Source organism: Gigantopelta aegis, chromosome 8 (assembly GCF_016097555.1).
Source record: "Gigantopelta aegis isolate Gae_Host chromosome 8, Gae_host_genome, whole genome shotgun sequence".
Classification (NCBI taxonomy): Eukaryota; Metazoa; Mollusca; class Gastropoda; order Neomphalida; family Peltospiridae; genus Gigantopelta; species Gigantopelta aegis.
Genome location: NC_054706.1, coordinates 6,377,793 through 6,403,521, shown reverse-complemented (window position 1 = coordinate 6,403,521; position 25,729 = coordinate 6,377,793). Strand labels below are relative to the sequence as shown.

General features: G+C 37.5%; 1 protein-coding gene across 1 annotated transcript in view; it reads left to right on the top strand.

The window, feature by feature from the left end:
- LOC121378892 overlaps positions 1 to 25,729 on the top strand; it is a 158,100-nt gene that overhangs the window by 83,966 nt on the left and 48,405 nt on the right. The window contains exon 5 of the mRNA XM_041507255.1: positions 20,948 to 21,047. Within this exon, the coding sequence (XP_041363189.1) occupies positions 20,948 to 21,047 (100 nt within the window). The remainder of the gene's footprint in view (positions 1 to 20,947; positions 21,048 to 25,729) is intronic.

Below are 25,729 nucleotides of genomic sequence, written 5' to 3'. Positions count from 1 at the left end.
CATGCATTCTACATATCCCAATACAGCTGTTTTATAGATAAGACACTGATCTTGATGATAGGTACCGAATAACATCTATTAATAAATAATAATAATAAACAATTATAGGAAATATCTGAATTGTGTAGGATCCTTGTGAATGTGATATATAAAATATTAGGTTTCTACGTTTTGATATCGTGGTTATTTGACGAGGTTTAGATAACGATTGAAAGCACACTCTTAACATAAACGGTCTCACACGGGAACTCGTTTAGTATTTTCTTAAAATATAGGTCACGTGACATAAGCTCGACTCCAAGAAGTATATGGCTTTAATCAGACGTTTTTGGTTAGAAAGGTTGAACAAGCCTACTTTATCTATAAAGTGCTGGTGATTCGAAAAATAGCAGTTTTATTGGCCCCACTTAAGACACAATTGCCATTTCGGCCACTTTTTTTTAAAAACCAAAAATGGCTAAAATCAGCTAATTATATGGACGGTCTAGTACTGTATCTGATAGCTTCTAAATATTTCACAGTACGATTTTATTGTCAAGGTCTGGCCAATAATGAACAAACTCATCAATGCGGGCAACATTTGGCTACGTTTAGCCAATATTTGGCCAAAACCAATTATTTTCCATAGGAATAGTAATGGAATTGTACTCGATATGAATAGCAGTAAAGTTTCATGTGAAGCCAAATACAGACAGAAAATACAAAATGGCATTTTATGGTTTTAAAAATTCAGTTTTAACCAAAATAATGTACAAAGAGTAAAAAGAAAAACACGCCATCATGAATACCACCACTATTCTGCTCCATGGTATGAGACAACACCTTTGGCATCTGACTGCTGGTAAACCAGTGGTAGAAACACTGCATTAGCTGAAAACAATTTCTAGACATGATCGGTGTTTGTGTGTCGAATGCTCTCTATTGGATGAAAATAAACATGATTCTATATTACAAGTGTGAGGAATATCGCATGACGACGACCTATATACTGACGACATTCAAGCATGCTTCTCAGCTGCAGGACGCTATATACAAGGAACGTATTCGAATAGCTTTGCTTTGGGCTTTCCATTTTATGTTCCACCACCTGTCAGCAGTTGTGTACCTCTACGACAGGTCAGGAACAGCCCTTAATGCCTTTCTGTCAGCCAAACACTAGCACTAGGCAAACTTCTGCTGTTGTGTGCAAGGTTTTATATGTCACTAATTTGTGTACAACAGGCGTTTTGTCTGTTCTGATCACACTGAGGTATTTTAGTGCAGTAATGTTAATGATATATGTAGCTCATAAAGAGTTGTACATACATTCTGAAATTCATTTCAAGTTTAAAAAATCTAATTACAGCTTAATATTCCTTTGAATTTGAGGTTGGTATGTTTGTACGTGGACTTGCTTATTTTGGGCATATTTTGGACATACCCTTTATCGCGTCAGCTTTGGTGTCGTCTAAAGCCATGTGTGTGTGTCGAACATATGGAATTGCTCTTACTACTGGAAGAGATAAATGATAGCTACGCATACCTGGTTTAAACCCTGGGTACTGTTCAAACATGCACAGCTCTGGGAGAACTAATTGATATATGTGACATCTCCGTCTTTTCGTTAATAGGGCTGTATGTACAAAATATGTGATATTTGTCAGCTTTAAGTTTGGTGAAATTAATAACATTTTGTTCATTCAAAAGACTACAGCCGTGTACGCACTCTGTGCATGTACTATCTTAAATGTTTTAATCGGGATCGGGATGTCATCCATGTTGGTATTGGTCACAGGAATGTTAAATACACCTTTTTGGTTACAGTTTTGAGATGGACAAAGTTTTTAAGTAATCATTATGTATGAAAAGCATATAAACAAATGTATCATGCAACCATGCTTCCTATTAACCTGATAACCCCTACCTGATAATTCGAAGTGTTATCGTGTTACTAGGAAATGATTTGTGCGCATGACGGATGATTGCTCAATTTACAGGTAGATGGCTTTCTCATTTTTTAAACATGCATTTACAGCAATAATTTTTAAACTGCATAAATAAATATAACACTTACACTTCCTATAACGTCAAATGACCTGTTATTTTTCAATTATCCGTTATGGGAACTAGCCAGCGTTTTGAATTAAACATTTTGAAAAAACCAGCAAGTAGATTCCTGCAAAGAACGTTTACACTGAAACAGCGTCTAACGTCACAGACACTAGCAGCCAGTGACGTAGATCTTCTTCAGGTCACACATAAACTTGAGGTTATTGTCACAGAAAAAGGTACAAAAATGTAATGTTGTGGCATAACAGACTTTGAAATATAATCAAAGTATTATTCCCAAGATGCTTTCGGGCACCTGCAATTGTACGACTTCCGGCAGTATTTTCTACACGATAAAACTAATAGTTTCTACACCGCTTTTGACTGAAACATATTACAAAAATATAACTTGAAAGGGGTTGCATGATAAAATAAATTTCAGGTTACTATGTTTTGATATCGTGGCTATTTGACTCGGTTCGAGTTGTAATATAAACGGTCTCACACGGGAACAAGTATATTATTTTATTTATTACACGGCACATCAATGGGCAAACCTTGCACAGAATGACTTCCAAAATAACTAAACAAGGCATGAAAATGCACAGATTTAAGACCGGGAAAATAACGTCACTTACCAAATGACGTCATTTAGCTATTTATTAATGAAACATTGTATTCCTACGCCACACATCTATCAATGAAGTTTATACAAACAATATTATAAACATATTCAAGGCTAAACACAATTATTAATATATATATTTTTAAACATTATGTAACATAGCATAACATAACAGCAAATATTTTTCCGATTTAAAAATGTCAGTCGAAAGAACGATGCGTACACTTTTTGCGTATAAAGCTATGTTGTACTATATGACACAGTCGATCACCTGATTAGAGATTATGACCTCTCAAAAGGCACATTTTACTTCCTGCTGGTATCCCTTCTAGCAGTCAAATAAAACGTACCAAAAGTCTTCAAACCGATCTTATAAATATAATATAATATTTATAAATTGAATAATGTCATAGCTGGCATCTTGATACTTCCGTAAACTCCAATAGGATGGATTTAAGAAGTTATAAGATGCAATAAAGCCATAGTTATTCACAGGAAGTAATATAGATCGATTATTGGATACTTTGTGACTAAAGAGTAAGTGCAACGTTAGATAAATATACATGTAAATATAATATATATATATATATATATATATATATATATATATATATATATATATATATATATATATATATGTCGGTTATATTAGAAGAAAAACAAGTACATCACGTGAATTTAAGAATAGTGCTTGTTATTAACTATTAAAAATACTGCAGCAAAAATATAAATTGGCTATTAGATGTCAAACGTGAATATTGCTATGTACATTAATTTAAAACTATATAATTATGTAAAGCCCCAACATAAAGAGCCTTGGGGAACGTGCAATACAATATTCTTTTACCTTTCTGTTGCCAAATATATTTAATCTCATCGGCTTCACGTGATTACTGGCAATGTTCGCATCGAGGAGGAATCTGTATATATAATATATGTCTTGTCCCACTAATTTCGTACAGGTCAGGAGCCTATTTCACTAAACATCGTAAGTTAACCTCTGCTACTAGCAGTTATACCGGTAGTGCGTTTACATTTGTTTCGCGTCTATTTCACGCACAAAATTACATCATTACGGAAGTTGGAATATTTTAAGGACAAAAGAAAATGAAATATGTGTTGAACAATAATAGTAATTTGAGTTGTCGTATAGTCGTAGATTTACGCTTACGTGCAAAACTAGGCTTAAGATGTTTTGTAAAATTGGGTCCATGTGCGCAAAAGGCCTACCCTTAGGTCAAATATATATCCCATACAAACTAATGTTAGTTTTGCCTGTTTTTATCCATCAGTTTAGTTTGTATACATTCAGGCAATATAATAAACAGTCAAATTCATTAAAGAGTAATATCTGTATTTGGGCCTTTTACCCCTGGCATGGAATAAAAGGCCCGCAATAGGATCTCTTACCCCACGCATGGTTTTGAAATGTTATCACCAAATACTTGGTCATGATAGTGGGGTCAAATATGACTGCACCGTGACCATTTTTCGGAGACCAAAGTTTGAGATTGGATTTCAAGTCTTTTGGACCTTTAGAAAAACCTTAGCCCCCATGTACCTCACAAAAGTTCCGGCTAACTCCACCAGGGGGCCAAATCCATGATGGTTGTCTGCTGCCATACTGGAAATCGAAAATCAACATATCTACTTTAATATGTAAGTTAGAATGACGAATAATGTGTCTATTCTTATTACAATGAGGATGCTTACTCTTCTTGTAGGGCTATTTTAGCAATTTGAGATTCCATATGAAGTGTCTATCTACACAAAAAGGAAGATGTACAATATTTAGGCGAGTTCATTGTTGGGTGTATACTACCAAATCAAATTCCACAGACGACAATAGTAACATATGCGGCTAAAACTCCTACCTGCAGCGTATCAATCGCCATATACACCACGGATATAAATACCACCACGCCTCACCCTTAAATTGAATCCGAAAACATAGGGGGTCAAGCTGCTCATTTGAGAGATAATGGGTAGCGTCTATGACTACCATAGTTCCGCACAAAATTTGAGTACTTTTTGTACAGGTACCACATACATGTTTCCAGCACAAGGTTAATTGACACAGTGGTACTAGATGAAATAAAATAGCATACATTTTTTGCCCAGATAAACATATACTGATAACATACATGTTTTAAAAAGTGTCCCACTATGTGTTTTTACGACAACCAGGATCTGGTGTATTCTGACATAAACTGACAACTCCATTGAAACTTGTTTCTACAGAGCAACCTAATATAATGTGCACGTCATAAAGCATATACATTGTATACAGTTTTGTACCAATGCAATATGTCATATTAAAAGAAACCCAAGTTGTTAATAATGCTCCTGAAGATATTTACTGTCAGTTGGGTGTGTGTGCTCAGCTATATTTGTAGATATAACGTGGCTATTCAGAGTACCTCACTCCATTGGATTCCATTGATACACATGTTCTTGACTGACCCCTAGATTATGAACATCAAAGACATATCACTATTAAAAAGTACAGAGTCTGAGGAAGGAAATAACAACATAACTCCATCCGTATGAAGTAATGGCTTAATGCCCTGAACATCAGTGTGTGTGTGTGTGTGTGTGTGTGTGTGTGTGTGTGTGTGATGTATGCTGGGTCTTAAAGTCACCAAGTGCGGGAATTTGAAATGCATCGGCCATGCTGGTTTTCATAATGGATTATCAAAACCATTGACAGCCACCAATATTCCTGACTATATTTTATTTATAGCCTACTGTATTTGGAGATGTTAAATATTTGTGATATCTGGAATCGTCATCCAGCTTTCACATATTTATTTGTGATTCATTACTAAAACCACAATGTTTATAAATGACATAATTACCCGAACATATATTTTCTTGCATTTTTTCTAATCCAGATGAAGACAATATGTATATTGGATGTATTCCTACAATCTGTAATCCGGTATATTATTTAGCTAGTAACTTTGGATAATACAGCTTTAACAATAAAATAAATTATCAACTTACTCCCAGGCAGAAAATCAAACCTAGAAAATTGTTTCTGAATCTAGTATAAACTTAAAAATGCACTTCATGAGAGCAAACTAATTGATTATTAAAACAATATTTGATCTGGAGACCTAAAGATATGTTTAACAAGCTTGTTGTTATGGATAAGTAAGAACAGAAGGCACAATAGTAATAACAAATTTAATTATGTCTTTTGTAAAGTTTTTCTTCAAATTTAAATAAAATTTTGTATAAAACTACAAATTTGTCTAAATTATGAAAAATTAACTATATTAATGAAAATTAAAGACATTAACCCGATATTGGCACATGTTATTTTTAATATAACAATAAATTGCTATTAAAATCGTAGTTCAGGTTGCCTAGATATATTACCATATTTAAGAGCAATTGTATATGACAAGTCAAATACTATGTAAAAAGAAATTATTCAAAACTTTACAGTATGAATTATAGGCCAAAACCAATTTTTTCCTCAGTGATTACTTTGATTCAAATTCCATTCAGAGCCATGTACATCAATTATTGTCACGGTCAAGATCATTGTGAAGTTGCATGGTCGAGTGACGGCTAATTAATTAGTCAGCATAGTTTAACTAAATTAAATCATAATATTTTTTAGTATGAACTGAATATGAGCTATAGGGTGTATAGTACCAAATCAAATCCCATAGATGACAATAGTAACATATTTTGTTAAAACTCATACCTGCAGCGTATCAATTGACATAAACACCACGGATTTAACTACTACCACCCCTCATCCTTAAAGTGAATCTGAAAAAATAGGCGGTCAAGCTGCTCATTTCAGAGATAACGCGTAGCGTCTATGACTACCCTAGCTCCTTGGTACTAAATGAAATAAAATTGCATATATATTTTGCCCAGATAAATCTAAAACTTTTTTACAGCCAACACATATTTATCACCAATCACAGGGTGCACCTCGAACTTTGACCCAGCCGGAAATTATTTGGTTTAGTACTGACTGTTGCATTTTCAGGTCATTTTGATCTCAAATCCAAGATGGCCGTTGTTCGTCGTATTAAATTAAGAGCTACTGAAGTCTTTAAACTAATAGGGTTAGTATAATAAATGAGGTATCTATTTACAAAAAAGAGGGAATTCATAATCGGTTTTGTGTGGTCAGTTTTACAATTTGAAGTAATTTTGACCTCTAAATCGAACATGGAGTGCGTGGCAGCTGTATTGAAACATTAAATTGCGCGATGTATTTCAAAATAATTCTAGAACTGTATCTTAATGGTCATCATTGAGATCTAGTCTATTTCACAAAATTTAACTTCATTCGTCTTAACTATAATATGTTACCATCTGTGTACTAGATGTTCTACCGTTAGGGCTGAGGAGATTATTTTGACAAATGTTGGAAAAGGCACTGCATTTTCCACTGACTACGCTCCAGTCAAAATCCACAGAAAGGGTTGTGTGACAAAGGAATGGCAGAGCTGAAAGGTGTGGTAATTGGCAGTGTTATTCGAGAGAGTCGCTGTCTGTTTCCTTGTTCCTCTGCAGCATTTGAGCTCTTCGTGTCACCATAGACAAATGTTTTAAGGGCATTAATTAATTTAGTGGAGATAACAAGTGATGATCCAGAGTGGCGCATGAGAGCTAGAACTTCCATATACACACACTGCATTTCTCAAATGCATACCTCTTACTAGAATTAATATTGCATTCATTCATATTGTTAGGGGCGGGACATAGGCCAATGGTAAAGCGTTCGCTTGATGCGCGGTCGGTCTAGGATCGATCCCCGTCGGTGGATCCATTGGGCTATTTCTCGTTCCAGTCAGTGTTCCACAACTGGTGTAACAAAGGCCGTGGTATGTACTATCCTGTCTGTAGGATGGTGCATATAAACGATCCCTTGCTGCTAATCGAAAAGAGTAGCCCATGAAGTGGCGACAGCGGGTTTGCTTTCTCAATATCTGTGTGGTCCTTAACGATATGTCTGACGCCATATAACCGTAAATAAAATGTGTTGAGTGCGTCGTTAAATAAAACATTTTTTTCTATTTCTTTCATTCATGTTGTGGTTTAATGAATAGGATGGTCGTCTCTTAATCAATGCGTTCAAAAACTCATGTATGCTTGTTTAATAAGAAACTTAGAATTCAGCAGTTGTTTAAGGCATCACTCATTATACCTGCTCTGAACAATGGACTACTCAACTTATTCTCTATCGGCTCCTGGCAGTAGGGGATGACCCATCACTGCAACGTGTCATCAGGTTGACGTAGATACATCCTTATCATTATATAATTACAGCTTCACACGACTGATGCCAGTAGTCATCGACGCAAAAGATATTCATACACCAATGCATGGTCAGACAGGTAATGCAGCACATGTCATTCCTGCATGTTCTGTATCTAGAGGAAAGGTCCAAATATATGGAAGTCACTTAGTAACCAAATAATGATATGTAAATGTCATGATTGCATCTGATAGTAACTGTCGTATCTCTGGTCAAGGTAAAAGGGCTATATATGAGAAATGTACTACAAAGGAAAGACGCTCGAGCTCTTCAAGACCATCATTTCCTATCTCCAAGACCATCACTTCCTATCAATGAAACCATGAATACCCTTAACACCTTTGTCATGAGCTTTGTGTATGGTACCATGAGTAGCTTAAAACTTTCAGAAACCTGGGATAAAAGTGACACCAACAGAATAAAGAAACAATGAAGCTCCCATCAGACGATGATGCTGTCGAACAACACTGAATAAGCACCAGTTACCTAGCCTTCATCTAGCTCTGCCTTTCCTTTCTCACATACCACCATTCTGTTGGTCCTGGGTGGAGCTTGTCCAGTGGAACATCTTTAAATGCTGCACCTTACGCTAAGCTTTCTTAGCACTCCGATGGACATCCAGTACACAGATTATAGCATATGATGACAGTTCAGCATCAGTATCTGATCTGTTCAATTTTGTGAGATAAACTAGGTTTCAGTTATAACCTATAGTACATCAATATAGCTGTCACGTCCTCCATATTAGACTTCAAAGTCAAAATGGCACCAGGTTGTAAATACGCCCCACAAAACGATTGTGAATGCCACGATAAGTGGAAATAGACGCCTCATTTATTATTTTATCTCAGTTAATGCAAGGGTTCCAAGCATTTTTAACATCAAGAATAACGACCATCATGGATTTGAAGATCAAAATGCCTGAAATTATAAAAATACTCCCAGTAAAAGGTTAAGCACCCACTGTGTAATGGAAATAGATATGTTATTCATTGATTTGGCCCTCTGGTGAAGTTAGTCGGTCCTTTCGCGAGGTACAGGTGGGCTCATTTTTTTTAAAGGTCCCAAAGACTTTAATACAGCCCTCAAACTTTGGTTCCCCATAAATGGTCACGGGGAAGCCAAATATGACCCCACTACCTTTTCTGGACCTCCTCGCCTGTTCACTTCAGATGTCAAAGCAGAATAAAGTGTCCAATTTTATTTTGGGTACCACAGCTATCAACCCGAAATGTAAAGTTGGTACAATCCCTGTATGGTGGTTCTTTCATCAATTTTATATATGCACTAACAATGTTTACAATTCTACCAGAGGTAGCTTCATACCACAGAACCCTAGAAACAGGGTGGCTTTTACTGGACGAACCCAGTGGTGCAGATGTCTATGGAAAAGTAGAAGACGCCTAGTAAATATAGCTGTCTTGTTCCCTGGGAGTCTTGGAAGCATTATCACCTTTTGCATATCAACAGAGAACACGGAATTATCTCATGGGTCATTTTTTTCAACATCAATTCTATAATTTGTTCGACTGATGCGAACATTTTCTTAATGGAGGCGCCAAGATTGACACAGAGTACACAGACACTGGTCTTCATTGTCATGTTAATCTCTTGCATTCGAATTACAAACTTCACATTCTTCTTCAAGTTCAACGAAACTTATATTCATATCAGACACCCTTCTTCTATATCTGGTAACATACTCCTTTTTGACATGCATCAGCAGTTTTTACTTGGAAGTCGTTAAACAGTTGTCTTATGCTATGTTCTGATGGAATGTATCGTCGAAATGGTGCGTGTTCCCTCCTGTAATTACTAAGTGTTGAATGAAATGATTCAATATGTTGCTTCATATTTTCACTTAGTTCATCGGTGTGTTTATTCTTTGGTGGATGTAATCCTCTCGTCAGACACAGGTGAGATGCGTTGTCTGGAGTCGGTTCCAATGCCGTAATGATCACTTTGTAACTAAGAAATGCCCATGGGGATACCTTCTATTTGGCAATATGTCCTGTCCTCAAATCTGACACACAAGTTGTCAATGAAAGTCCAATATTTCACATATGTCTTTCTTGGCATACTTTTGTCTTTATTTACTTTCGATCTCAACAAATTGTTCAGATCCATTGAAGATCGTTATATATTTGTATCTCTGTTCACCTGTTTTAGTATTAAATGCCCCCTTGATTAAATAATGACGTTTTTGCTTACGTTTGTCGTGATTAATCTTTGTGTAAAATGTTGAAAAATCTAATGTTGTAACACTGATGAAATTTTATCTGGATTGAGAGAGAGAGAGAGAGAGAGAGAGAGAGAGAGAGAGAGAGAGAGAGAGAGAGAGAGAGAGAGAGAGAGAGAGAGAGAGACACACACACACACACACACACACACACACACACACACAGACAGACACACACATGAAGTTATCCTTGTACCAAAATCTGCGAGTTGTGAGGTTTGGTTTTAGGCAGCTTGTGGGTCACAACCATCATTCTGTCTGGTCACTGATTGATAGCTTATTGACACTCAAGTCATGGTAAAAACAAGCCACATACATGCTGAAAAATTTGTATTTACAGATGTCTTTGGGAAATAGCATTCGATTGTGAATCATTAATTAACACTGTAACTCATTGCGACTACTAAACATAAAAATACAATAAAACCAAAACTAAAATAAATAAATGAATAATATATATATATAAAGCTTTGATCCTCTATAAAATTATTTTGAAATTTATCCAGTGAACAACTCTACAGTATCTGTCCAGTAGGCTATGTCCTGCACCCGTATTCTACCGCCGTAGCCATGTTGCCGACTCCATGTTGTGGTCAAGACTTCCCGAACACGTGATTCTGTTTGAATCTAGCGATGATGTTTCTGACAGAGAGGTCAAACATTGTTCTAGACATTCTATAGTCGTCCCCCCACTGTACATCATCAAACGTGTGTGATACGATTAAATTCCACTAGATAAACATTTTCTATCTGCCGTAGACTACTAACTCACCAAAATTAATAGTTTGCATGAATTTCATTTATGAATTTATGTATTCGTTCTAGTTTGTCATATCATACCCCACTTGCGGGAATTTGTAACGACTTTTTAAATCCAATTTTAGATTTAGGATGTAATATCAAAATTTTCAGTAATAACTCTAGTAATAACGTGTTAAAATATCTCGAATTAGAACATAATCTTGTTGATATTTGAAGACAAAACTATATTGACAAAAGAGCACAGTTAACTGAAATGACGTTTTTATATGCCCGTCTTTGACGACGTGTCATATTATCGAATGGCGTTGTCCTTCCGTCCGTAAACTTTTCGTTTCCATAGATATCTTTCTTATCAATTCATATAGGATAATCGGACCTTGCATGCAAGTTCAACTTGGGATGGTTGTGTGTTACGGACCCTAGGTAGGTAACAGCGACCTACTTTGCATTACTGTGCATTAAAGGAAATCCTTGTCCGCGCCATATCTTCCTTATCAATTATATAGGAGCATCAAACATTGCATGCATGTATAACTTGGGATGGTGGTGTGTCACGTACCATAACAAGGTCCCCGCGACATACGTTTCACGCATTACAGCACATTAGTACACTGCCTTTTAATTTAAAGGGACAGTCATGTGTTTTCTGCAATTTTAAAAATGTTATCGACTAACAAAGACTATTTAACGATTGTAATTACATATCAAATATATTTGTTTTCTACATAAAATATTAGTGGCTGTATTTGTACTAGGTTAAATTTCATTTATTTCCTAAAATATTACGAAAATATTTGAAGACAAAAAATCCAGTTTGGGCTTCTTACAAATATTAAGACAACCAGAAACACATTGAATATACAGACACTATATTCTAAACATGAAAATATATTTAATGTGTATTTTAATAATTAAAACATTTTATTAGTCGGAAACATCTTACAATGCAGGAAACTCAGGAATGTCCCTTTAACTGTTGAAGTTTTAAATTGATGTTGATTATGAATTCATTTATGCATTTACCTTAGTTTGACACCCAATAGCCGATGTATTTTTCGTGCTGGGATGTCGTTAAACATTCATTCATTTATTCATTCATTCACTCGCTCATTCATTCATTCATTCATTCATTATTGCACATTAAAGGGAATCCGTGTCCAGGCCATATCTTCGTTATCATTCCATATAAGATCATCAAATGGTTGTGTGTCGCGTATAATAAATAGGTTACCGCAAAATTGTGTTATTTCATGTGAGCCAAGACAACATACTGAAGCGCCATCTTGTTTCTGCTGCCATTTCAGTAGTGATAATCATTCAATCCTCTACATGAAAGTCAGCATATTGGAGAACATATATAATATTACTCAACCATTAATCGTAGACTTAGAGAGGACAAGAGAGGACATTGGATCTGAGTGCTGTGTACAGCAATGTCGTATGGATGTAACGATAAACTAAAGAATATTAGCAACCTACCTTGTCCACGGACAAGATAATTGATTGAAGCAATGTAAGCAATATACTCAGAAATAATTCAGTCTCCCGCAATATTTCGCCATATTTCAAATTCCGAGAACCACCAACTTTTTCTTTTTCATAAACTAAAACCATAGCGTCTAAAATGCTCAGTTATAGATGCGTTCTGCAGCCATAACATTTGATCCACTGTCTATGGCTGTAAATGTTTACGGCTCTACTATCTACCAGCTGGATCTTTCAATAATTGAAAATAGCAACCTCCGGCCGTTATTCCCGACCACTGTCAAGGATTGCCTTACTAGGAATTGCCAGAAAGTGTTCGAGACAAGTGGTAGTAATTACTTGAAACCATTGACTCTCAGTGCAATAAAACTAAAACATTTGATTTTTCAACATTATACACAGCAATCCCCCACGACAAACGTGAGGGGACATTTCATTCCTTAATCATCGGGGCATTTATTACCAAGAACGGTGAACGAAGATATACATGTATATACATAACTATCTTTTACGGATCTGGACATTCGTAAAGACCGAGAGTGAACCTGGGAAATCATTAAAACCCTGAAACAGATTATGAATTCATGTGCATCTAAATATATACAGACTCATTTTCGTATCTCAAAGCTTTACAGCACATGCAACTGGAGCATCCCTTAGTTGGGATGATGATACGAAAGTGTGTCTTTTGTTATATTGTGTTGAGTACCCAGCCATGTTGGCATTAAGGGCGATGAAAAGGCAGATTTTCGATGCCAAGTTTGCTTTGAATTTGCCTCATGTCGGTGTCGGTATCCCCTACAGTGATTTTAAATATATTAACCAGTATATCTTTTTGGCCTGGCAAAATGATTGGAACGGTGCGGTCGCGAAAAAGCTTCATTCATCAAGCCAGTCCCGAGAGAGTGGCAGTCCTACAGGCGGTGCAATAAGGATGAAGTAGTCTTGTGCCGTGCCCGCATCGGCAGTAGATATCTGACGCATTCATTTGTTTTAAAGAAGGACCTTCCTTAGTGTGAACAGTGTCAGTGTACACTGACTGTGTGCCACATTTTGGTGGTGTGTAATCATCTGAAGCTGATGAGAAATGATATATTTGGCAACAAAAATGTTTTGGATAACTTTTAAATTCCACCCAGAATTAATTTTAAAGTTTTTATAAACACTTTGATTTCTATACAAAATTTAAATATACTTACCTTGATATTTGTATTGTATTTTACTTTTCTATACATCACTTTAATCTGTTTCATACCTCGATCTGTTCATAGAGAAGTCTTCAACTTTCAAATAGTTCATTTTCCTTGTATGTCTAGCAATATACCTCCTGCTCCAGCTTTTGATGTCAACATATCACAACTTCTAAGATAACTTTGGGCATGCAAATTTCAAACACCACCACAACAGTTTATGGTGCCCAGGGATTCCTGAGGGCATTCAAAACGTTATATGGTAAATATATGTAGGCTCTATATATTAAATGCAATACGTCACTGATCAAAATGATGACTGTTGCTGTTCCATATTTTGAACTTGTGCATACTCGTTTATCGGAGCGGGACGTAGCCCAGTGGTAAAGCGTTCGCTTGATGCGCGGTCGGTTTGGGATCGATCCCCGTCAGTGGGCCATTGGGCTATTTCTCGCTCCAGCCAGTGCACCACGACTGGTATATCAGAGGCCGTGGTATGTGTTATCCTGTCTGTGGGATGGTGCATATAAAAGGTCCCTTACTGCTAATCGAAAAGAGTAGCCCATGAAGTGGCGAAAACGGGTTTGTTCTCTCTATATCAGTGTGGTCCTTAACCATATGTCCGACGCCATATAACCGTAATTAAAATGTGTTGAGTGCGTCGTTAAATAAAACATTTTCTTCCTTCCTTCCTTACTCGTTTATCTCTTTGGTGAAACCCTTGCAGGATATGCTCACCTTTCTCGAACATCTGAAATCATCACTGTTTTGAAGTCATTCATGAGTCCATGTCATAATATTAATAATCCTAAGATCGAACCCCCGTGAGCGGTCCCATTCTCCGATTGGGTTTTTCCCGTCCCAACCAGTTACCCATGCCTAGTATATCAAAGCAAAAGTAGCAATACCACTTTTTACTCGTTAATTCTGGGTTGAATTAGAAAGATGCTACCACATTTCTGTTACCTTTAAAGAAAAACAGCATTCTTTAATCTAAGGGAAATTTGTTATAAATATATGAAGGTATACTGAGAAATAAATATTTCCGTACGACATGTTAAGACTCGAAGCTACTAGGTCGACAAAAGTACAAATATAGTAATATAATAATCTCCATCATTCATAGCGCGGAACTTAGCTCAGTAGTAGTGTATTCGCCTGAGGTATCATGGATATTAGGATCGATCCCCATCACTAGACCCATTTTTTGTGCTCCATGATTGATGACAAAGCCCATGCATGACACGTGCTGCCAGAATAAACACCTGGAAGATCACTTAAACCATTGCTAATTACTGATATTCCAGCTTCATATACTGTAAAGCTTGGAGACAGAAAAGGCGATTTTATTTTGTTCTTTATTTCAAGTTTAAGTTTGTTTTATTTAATGACACCACTAGAGCACATTTTAGTACTTTTATCCAATTAAGGGTCAAGCACGCTGTCCTGGGCACACATCTCAGCTATCTGGGCTGTTTGTCCAGGACACTGTGTTAGTGAGAAAGAAAAGGGTGTAAGTGGACTTACACCTACCCATTTGGTCTTTAAACCTAGCTATAGGTGGGTGCCGGTATCGGGCTAAGAACCCAGTAACTACCAGCCTTATGCCCGATGGCTTAACCACGACGCCACCGAGTCCGGTATTGATTTATTAATCATTAGCTAATGGATGTAAAAAAATTCGCAAATTTGACATATAGTCTTAGAGAGGAAACCCACTACATTTTTCAATTAGTAGCAAGGGCTCTTTTATATGCACCCCAGACAGGATAGCACATACCACGGTCTTTGATGTACCAGTCGTGACGCACAAGCTGGAACGAGAGATAACCCAATGGGCCCACTTCTTTATTTCAAGTGTGCATTGATCGGGCGGAATCTACAAACTTTATCGTTTTATTTTATTGGTAAAGTTGCAGTGGGATCGGAGCCGAATTAGTGCACTGGCCGACTAGGCCCAGGCCGCCAAATTATAGGGGGCGGCAAAATCTTCCAATATTGGTTTTACGAAATTCCACTTTTCCACTGAGTAGAATCCAATTTGATTAAAATTAGCTCTACTGGTCTACCAGTAGATCTAACAGCATTGCGTGGACTCCCATGTCCAGGTGACATTTCATCTATAAATAACAATTTAAATATGGACCAATTACACTTCGCCTTTTATAGCGTTATTCGAGAGCATACAAATTCTAAAAATATCGGGCGAGACTATTTATGCAATAGGCGAACTTGTTCGTCTATTTTAACATTAAAAAACGGGGAAAAGTGCAGTAATAAACTCTGGATTGTATACTAGTATAAACAGATTCTATGGCTATACCATCACAGTTTTCTTTTTGTCTTGAAACGAATTTTATATAAAATTTTATATTGAAATTAGTTTTCGGCATACTTCGTAATTCACCCGAATCATTTCGTATAAGCCCCAGTCCCACTGTGGCGATTTTTGGCTGTGAACTAATACAAACCGGCATTCGTTGCGCATCGTGCATCATCGTAAAGGTTCGAATTACTTCTTATTAGTTCCCTGCCTCTTTCGTATTAGATCGGCCACAACCGCAGGCTAATACGATTGTTTTGAAATGTTCAAAACATTCGCAGGGGTCCTGCGAATTGAAGCCTATTCGTACTGCATCGTGTCAATTCATGTCAATTCTTGTTGGTTCGTATCTCATCGTTGTGCATTCCTGTCAGTTCGTTGCGGATTCGCACCGGTTCGTGTTGGTTTCCTGGTGAGATTCGATACGATGAAATAAGGTGTGCAACGATAACATACAAATCAATAAGAATTGACACGGTGTAGACACGATATACAACGATGCAGTAGGAATGTGTGGACCGAACTAACACGAACCAGTGAGAATCGCAACGAATTGATAGGAATGCACAACGATGAGACACAAACTAATAAGAACGGACACGAATTGATACGATGTACAGCGATGCAGTACGGTCTAGGTAGAATGCAGAACGATTTAGTCAGAACTGGTACGAATTAGGGGGCAATTGGTATATATTGAGGGTGAAATCCTGCTTGTTTCCTTACCTGACAAAGTTTTGAGCAGTGAACATCTATATTCGTGAGCAGCTATGGCGCTACTTACTCCTGTTCAGAGATTACACCTCATGAATGGTCTTTTGATGGTCCAACAACAGCATGCTGCTAACACCCTAACTGTGGTCCATTTGCTCCATGTGCGACGTCGGGTATGCCGGCAACAGCGGAGAAGATATTGGGTCCGAGAATGGCTTATCAGGAGACCACTGTATGGAATGTACGAGAAACTAATGGGGGAATTGGAGCGCGAAGACGTGGCAGGGTTCCGGAACTTTATCCGGATGGAACAAGCCCGGTTCTATGAGCTGTTGCAGAGAATCGGTGATCGCATCACGAAGCAGAACACCTGGTTTAGGAAACCTCTGGAACCTGGTCTGAAGCTGTCCATCGCACTCCGCTACTATGCTGCAGGGGACAGCTACCACTCCCTCATGTACAGCTTCAGAGTAGCTTATAACACCATCTCGAAGATTGTGCTTGAGGTGAGCAGTGCCATTGTGGCAGATTTGGCAGTGGAGGTCATCTCCTGCCCAACGACAACTCAGGAGTGGCAGGCGATTGCAGATTTGTTTGCAGCGAAATGGCAGTTTTTCCACGCCCTGGGCGCCCTTGATGGCAAACACGTGCATGCCCGGCTAAAGGGGGGGGGGGGGGGGGGGGGGGATCATTGTACTACAATTACAAGGGCTTTCACTCTATCATTATGATGGCCCTTGTCGATGCGGAGTACAAGTTCATGTGGATCGACATCGGGACGGCCGGCTCCCACTCCGATGCCCAAGTCTTCAACCACAGCGAGCTGAAGGACGCCGTCGATATAGATTGCGCTTGATGGGTGGCATATCATTGCCCGTCTGAGTCTCCTGCTGTAGGGATCTCTCCACCGGGTCAGGAGGTGACTTGTGGAGGTGGGCTAGCTTTCTGGGTGGGTGGGGCCTTGGCATTTGCCTTGTCGCGCCCAGCAGGACCCCCGTGGCCCTTCCTAATTATGGAACCTCTTGGCATGATCTCTTCACTCTAGCAGAATTCTTGCAGAACTGCAGATGTACTGAGGATAGCTGTGAATGCTGGCGATATTTATACAATCGTGACCCACCGTACTAGTGCCTATTGGATCTCACTGTTTCGTATTGGTTCGTACTGGTTTGTACTGGTTCCTACTAATTCTCATCGTGTTCGCATCGCATCTCATCGCATCCGTATTTATTCTCCGTCACCATCGTACTGTGTTGTACTGCATCGTAATGCCATCGCATTGCATCCTACCAGTTCGTGTTCAGTTCTTACTGATTCGCACATATCATCGTACCGCATCATATTAATTCTGTCTTGAGGTAGAACCAATGCGGACACCGAATTGTTTAACAAAATATCGCCACCATTCGCAGGCGAATCCATTTTTCTTTATTCGTATTGATTCCCCAAACTATTCGCCACAGTGGGACTGGGGCTATACCTCGGCATAATCCCGAATGTTTTCAAATTCTTTTCAAATCACTGGCATGATTTTGCAAGTAAGGTTTTGATTGGTCGAATGAAAGGTCAACTGAACATGAGCTCCAACGGAGTGCTGTTAGATCCACAGGTAATAGTAAGTAACCAGTAGAGATACTTTTAATTAGATTGAGTAGAATCTACTCATTATGCCAGATCCATCCGCCACCCTACTCCTGTGTGAACAGTGTCAGTGTACACGGACTGTACGCCACATTTTAGAATACAAAATACAGAATACAGTGGAATCTCGTTGGGTCAAATTCACCGCAACGCTCGAACCAAAAACGAAGTCCTGAGTCTAGAATCGACATAAGTGCGCTACCAAAGGAAGGAAAGAAAGTTTTATTTAACGACGCACTCACTACATTTTAAGTATGGCTATAGAGCGTCGGGCATATGGTTAGGAAAAACACAGATAATCAGAGAGGAACTCCGCTGGTGCCACGCAATTGGTTATTCTTTTTGATTAGAAGCAAGTGATCTTTTATATGCAGTATCCTATAAACAGGATAATACATACCACGGCCTTTATTACACCAATTTGTGTAGCACTGTTTGGAACGAGAAATATCCCATCGACGGGGATTGATCCTAGGCTTTATGATTGGGCTACGTCCCGCCCCGTGCTACATTTTAATACAAAGTCCTTCATAGTAATTTGACTGGTTGATATTCATGATATTTGCGATTGTAACTAACAAATTATTTTATTGTTTCGTACAGCTGTTCATTGTAAGTAGTTGGAGGCGGGCGTAGCTCAGTGGTAAAGCGCTCGCTTGATGCGCTGTCGGTCTGGGATCGATCCCCGTCGCTGGACTCATTGGGCTCTTTCTCTGTCCAGCTAGGTTTTATATCAAATGTGGTATGTGTTATTCTGTCTTTGGGATGGTGCATATAAAAGATCATATGCTACTAATGAAAAAAATGTAGTTGCTTCCCTCTCCAAGACTATATGTCAAAATTAACAAATGTTTGACATCCAATAGCCGATGTGCTGCAGTGGTGTCGTTAAACAAAACAAACTTTAACTTATTAATTTGAGTATCAGTGGTGTTAACCAACATAACCTTCGAGCAGATAAGACATACGTGTATGTGTACGTGTCAGCTTTTCAGCAGAAACATTCAACATATTTGGCCAGAATACTGGTTTTTAAAAGCATTTTTAAAATTTTATTTTTATTTTTGCACATACGTTTAAGAAACTTAATTGTACCAAGTAGAACATAAATCCAGTAGTTTGTTTACCACCAAATACGATCCCACTGTAAACTATAGTAACGTACATGTTCATTGCCAAAGCTGCTACACCCAGCCATTAAATCAGCTTATCCACCAGTTATAAATGTCATATCAAAACACCTTGTAATAATCCACATAAACAGGAGCCAATGTGCTTCATTTAGGATATATGTGAACGCGTCTCCACTATTCTAATTCAGAATGACAATTGCCAGGATAGTTTTAGTGGCACCCTCTTCGTTTCAAGAACAATGGTACTCAGTACACTGATACTATTTCAAATTACATTACATTTGTATATAAATTTACTGGCCAAAACCAAACAAAATGTATAGCAAGTTCTGTAACATTTAACTATTGGAAGGAATAGCAGTTTCATCTCTTCCAAATTTAACCCACTACAGTGAGATGCGATTGCGTTTAGTACTACCAGTAAAACACCTTGATGCACAATATACCCACTGTTTTCCCCCATTCCAACCATGCCTTACGACTGGTATACTAAACACCGTGATATGTGTTATCCTGTCTGTGGGGAAGTGCATATAGATGATGTCTTCTTGCTAACAGGAACATGTAGAGAGTTTCCTCTGAAGACGACGTGTCAGAATTGACGTCCAGTAGCTGATAATTAATTAATCAATCAATCTACTTTTGTGGTGTCGTTAAACAAAGCAATTGTTTTAAATTGTTTCCTTAGTATTGTTAGCAAATAACAACTTTAATGATGCCTAGTGTTTTTAACCAACGTTTGGCTTAACGATCCACAACTGATCATGACAGATACACGATTTTGAAAATGCTAATGGTTTTGTAATTTATGTTGATCCAATTGATAATAGATTCTCCCATATCCGTCTATTACAGCGACTGCCCTGAGTTTGCAGTCTTTTTAAATATTAAAACTACCTATGAATATAATTGTTTGATTTAGAATACCAGTGTCTGTATATCCAATGCGTTTGCGGCCGTGTTTTAATGTTTGCAGCAGTAATTTTTCCATTTTACTTCGTAACATATATTATTTCGTAGTACGTAATTATTCATGTAAAATCAGTTTTGGTATACCACAAACATTCGGACAACACGCACCTCGTTATTACAGATACTGATATTCTAAACATGAAAAATATATTTAATATGTCATTTCAGTCACTACAAAGGATCTGTTAGTCTGAAACGGCTTACAATGGAAGCATACTCAGGACAGGCATTTATATTTAAATTAGCTGATAAGACGTATGTGTGCATCAGTTACTATTAATATGATGGCAATTTGTACACCGGAAGCTGATATATCAATTTATCAATTTGTCTGTTACTAAGGTGTCGATAATTTGCTGACCTCTGTAGTTCATGACTACATTCCACACGTCACTATTTTGCTCTGTTTTAGTTTATTTTGACAATGTTATCAGTAGTTACTAGTAGGAATGTTTCTTTTATCAATAACAACTTCATCAGAATTTCAGTATTCACATTGGAATTTGTAAGTCAACGTTTGTTAAGAGTTTAACTTTGCATTTCAGGACCTTGTCCAATCAGTCTCCCTCTACAACGGCACGAGTACCCCACACGCATACACCAGATCGAGGCTGAGGAAGATCTTGATATTGATGACATGGAAAGGTACGTACACGCCACATAAATTATACACCTGATATCATATACATGTGTGTATTAACGATTTAAAGACATATGAATGGCTGTTCCTAAGTGATGTCCCTGTAGCCACAGCCATAGCATCCATCAAAATAGGCACGATAGAAAGTGATAACTTTTTGACGTATTCGTTTACCTGAAACTGATTACTTTGTAACACAAGCGCAAGCGCCGTAAATATGTTTTAGGTGGAAACGTCGTGTACATTTGTTTCAAACCTGGTTTTTGATCGTACAAGGAACAGTTTATTAAAGCATAACATTTGATTCACCAAATTTATTATTGAGAATGACAATATTTATTAACTTACAAATGTTGCATCAGTTCATGAATCCACCGACCGTAAGAAAAACATATTTTCCTCAGTTTCTCTTGAATTTATTAAGTCACTGTCACGTGATGACCATTCGACACTTACGGTCTCGATAGTTCAGACCACAGCACATAAAAACAGAACGACGATACTACTTATATTTATAAACATACTTGATAACAGTTGTTTAAATTGAGGTATGTTGTGAATTTATTCAGAAACGTTTTTGCTTGGTATATTTGTGTTAAAATATGACAGCTTTGACTCTAGCCCGGATATTCGGCCTTTTAAGAACTAGACGGACATTTGGGTGGCTATAAAGCGCTCTCTCATTCAGAGATAACTCTATAACAAAAACATGGAATGTCTGCCTACCACCGGGTAGACAACGATTCCCGCTCTAATACAACAATAACCCTGTGTTTGCTTGATATGTGTGAGAGCAATTATAACCGTCCACATGTTCGGCTATCTCTCGATCGGCAGAGTACTCGGGCTTTATTGAATCCTGGTCCATCATTCAACACTTCGTGGACATTTCACTGTGACAGAACTTATGATGAGTCAGACTAACTTACCTCCAGCTTACTGAAGACAGCACACGGTCCCTTACAGATCTCACATTTGTTGTAGCAGAAAAGTAAATCTGTTGAGATGCGATTTAATGATTGATAACATGCATCTTCAGTCATCATGCTGTACATTTCAAACAACCTTCAGTTAGCAAATTGATATCATTATACATAAACATGCCGTTTAAGTTACATACTTGGGATAATCCATCCTGTTTAATTGCCATGTTGTTGCTGTTTTCGTCATTATGATACACGTAGCGTCAATATACATAATATATGATACACGTAACGTCAATATACACAATATATGATACATATAGCTTCACTATATCATGCTGGCAGGATTTGGCAGAGTCAGTATAGCACTCGCCTGGAGTACTTGGGTCATAGGATCGAACCTGCTCAATAGACCCAAAGGGTTTTTTTCCCATAAGAATCAGTGCCCCACAACTGGTATATGCCATGGTAGATGCTTTTCTGTCTGTGAGAAAGTAACTGCCTATAAAGCTCAAATAGAAACATTAATATTTCATCTGAGAAGTCTGAAGTCTACAACAGGTCCTTGTCTATGGATAAATTGCAGGAAGCTCTTCGTGGAGCTCTTGGTACTTAGTAGGACCAGATGAAATATGCTAAAACATTCACCTCAATAAATATTGATGTGTCTTTTAATATCTTCAACAAAATTGGGATTTCTAATGACATTATCATCCCGTTTTCTAAGCCTGGTAAGACTCCAACAAAGCTTACCAGTTATATCCTTGTTGCTTTCACAAGTTACATATGTAAAACTATGGAATGAATGATCTACCATAGACGTATCTTGAGTCACTAACTGCTTACTAACATGCATTGTGGATTTAGATCTTAACGAAAGGTTGATGTCGCTGTTAAATTTAAACTTGAATATGGGACAGCACTCAAGTCTTACTTGTAGATGCTATATCATGTTCACAACCAGGGACTTAGCCTTCGTCTTGTCGCGTTTGTAATAATTCCTGTGAGAGCTTGTATGTTGATGGGTATTTTGGATGTTAGATGTAAAAAGCTTTTTCTCCAGTATGCTACCAACATTAAATCATTTGCAATCCATTTCCAACATTGTTTTAACCTACATTTTGGGTTGTCACCTTGGTATATCAAACCATCAAAATTGTGTTTGATTTTGTGAATCCGAAGAAAGGACACACAGATGCTATTATATATAGTCAGCATTTCATGGACAAGCACGACAGATATCGCGATTATATACAGACGAATGAAGGCATGGGAATTGTGTGTGGTCTGCTGCTAGATTTGGCATCTATATTTACTGCCGACATTGTAGGCATAATAGCCCTGGAAGATATTAAGGATCCATGTCAATTTACAGACTCACAATACTAACATGGTTTGGGACGGTGATACGAAAGTGTGTATTTTTTATCCGTTGCCAAGAAGGATGCTATACTTTGTTGTCTACCCAACAATGCTGGCATTAAGAGCAATGGAAAGGTAGATTCTCCTGTCGTCTGCTTTGAATTTGCCCCATGCCAGTGCTGGTGTTCCCTACAGTGAGTTTAAATATCATGTTAACCAATACAACTTCGCAAGATGACTGGAATAGTACGGGTGTAATCATTCTATCACGTCAGTCCTGGGATAGTGACAGTCCTCCTACAGGCGGCGAGTAAAGGATGAAGTGGTCTTATGTTATGCTTGCATCGGTTATTTTTTAACATAATCATTTATAGTACAGTATGATATGCTCAGTATTTGGGGTTAGCTGGATTCTCGTACCAAATATTTTGTTCGTTTAACTTGGACAATTCAGTTATACTGAAAGTATTTTGTTAACTAGGGTATGCTGAATGCAAAAAAAAATTCAGCCGCCATTTTAGATTTTCAAACATCATTTTAGAAAATACCTTACCTTAGTGACAAATGAGTTGTTTTATTGTGGAAATGGCTTTATTTTATTGTGTTAATGAGAGGGATACATGCTAGAAATAATTATTCTTAATTATTTATCATGTGTATAATTGGTGGTCATTTTGAAAAAATAATGAAGTTCATTTTAAAAGTATTTGTGATTCACAGGGTAAAATGGTACGTGGTGCCGTAAAACACTGCATGCTATTTCTATTTGAAATGTAAAGCTTCTTGCTTGAAATATACATCTTGTATACCCTGTGGGTTTTCGGTTGTCTGATTGTCATTATTTTGATATACTTGTTTGTTTTGTGCCAGATTTTTCATAATACTAGGTTCTCATTAGTACCTTTAGGGATACATCCTATTGAATTTTGAGGGTGGTTGAACACGAGCATAAGTATTTACTGGTTTACAAATAATAATAAAAAAAAAAAAAAATGGGGGTAACCTGAAGTGCTGGACAAATGTGTAGGTGATAATATATGTACACTCAAAACGAAATAACATGTAGTCAGGGCAACTGATTAGTAGGTTACTAGTCTAGTTTCTACATTTTATCTAGACGGCAAAATATGTTGACTATCAAAATGGATTGTACTAAACGCCGGACTAATGGACCATACTAAAGGGTCGGTAATTAAATTTCAGTGCGCTTTTAAATTGAACCCATTTTACTCCCGTGAGATGTTAATGCAATTCAAATGGCTATTATGTGTTACCGTAAGCTCCGTCGTATGACAAAATCGTGAAAATCATGCACTGTGAACAGACATTATCTGTAACGAAGTATGAGTTATGGGAACAAACAATGACGTAATCAATACGAGACCTGACTAATCGTTCATGACTTATTTTGAGGGATGCCAGAAATACATTTCACACAACTAGATGTGACAAATCACAGTTTCAAGCAAGAAACATGATTTTGAGAAAAATACCACACAGTGTTGTAAGAGGTTCAAGTACCTTTAAAACCACACCAATAACGTTATGCTTATGGCATCCTTCGCGTGTAGTGACAGTAATTAATAATATTAGCCCCGAAGCGCAATCTACAGTTCTAAATAACTCTGAACAGTTAATACGTACCAAACTCTTGAAAAGCCACACCAATAACTTTATGCTTATGGCATCCTTCGCATGTAGTGACAGTCATTAATATTATTAGCCCTGAAGCGCAATCTACAGTTCTAGATAACTCTAAACAGTTAATATATACCAAACGTTTGAAAAAACACATCATACCAACGTGGCTAGCTATATACTGTCACAGCAACAAAACAATCACCAAGGACAACACAGTGGAATCATTGCTCATTTTAAGAGAGATCTCCAACTGATCACTGTGCTTTTGCAAAACTGATAACAACTGATCTTGATCTTTATCAATTCAATCTTCAACAGTAAATATCTATTAACTTTTGAAAGTGAACGAGTTTGAGGCTTGTTTAGTTTATCTTGATTCTAAATAAGTGGGTTTGATTCCATTATACTTCAGCATTGGAACTGATCACTATTCCGTGTCACCAATCTGTAAAATCTTCACTGGCAAATATTACAACTTGACAACTCATACTGATGTTCAATATCAACTTTATAGCCTAGTGTGAACAGCTCTTTGGCTCAATTTCATAAGAAAACCAGGGCCCATATTTTCGAAGCAATCTTAGCCTACGAAATCGTACAACTATCGTAAGTAATGACGTCACTATGGCGTATGCTGTAGTGACGTCACAACGATGGTTTTACAATTTTGTAGCGCTAAGATGGCTTCGAAAATATCGGTCAAGGTTGCCAAGGTTACCATAATTCTGAACTGCTTATAACACTGTAACACACTTCACAAG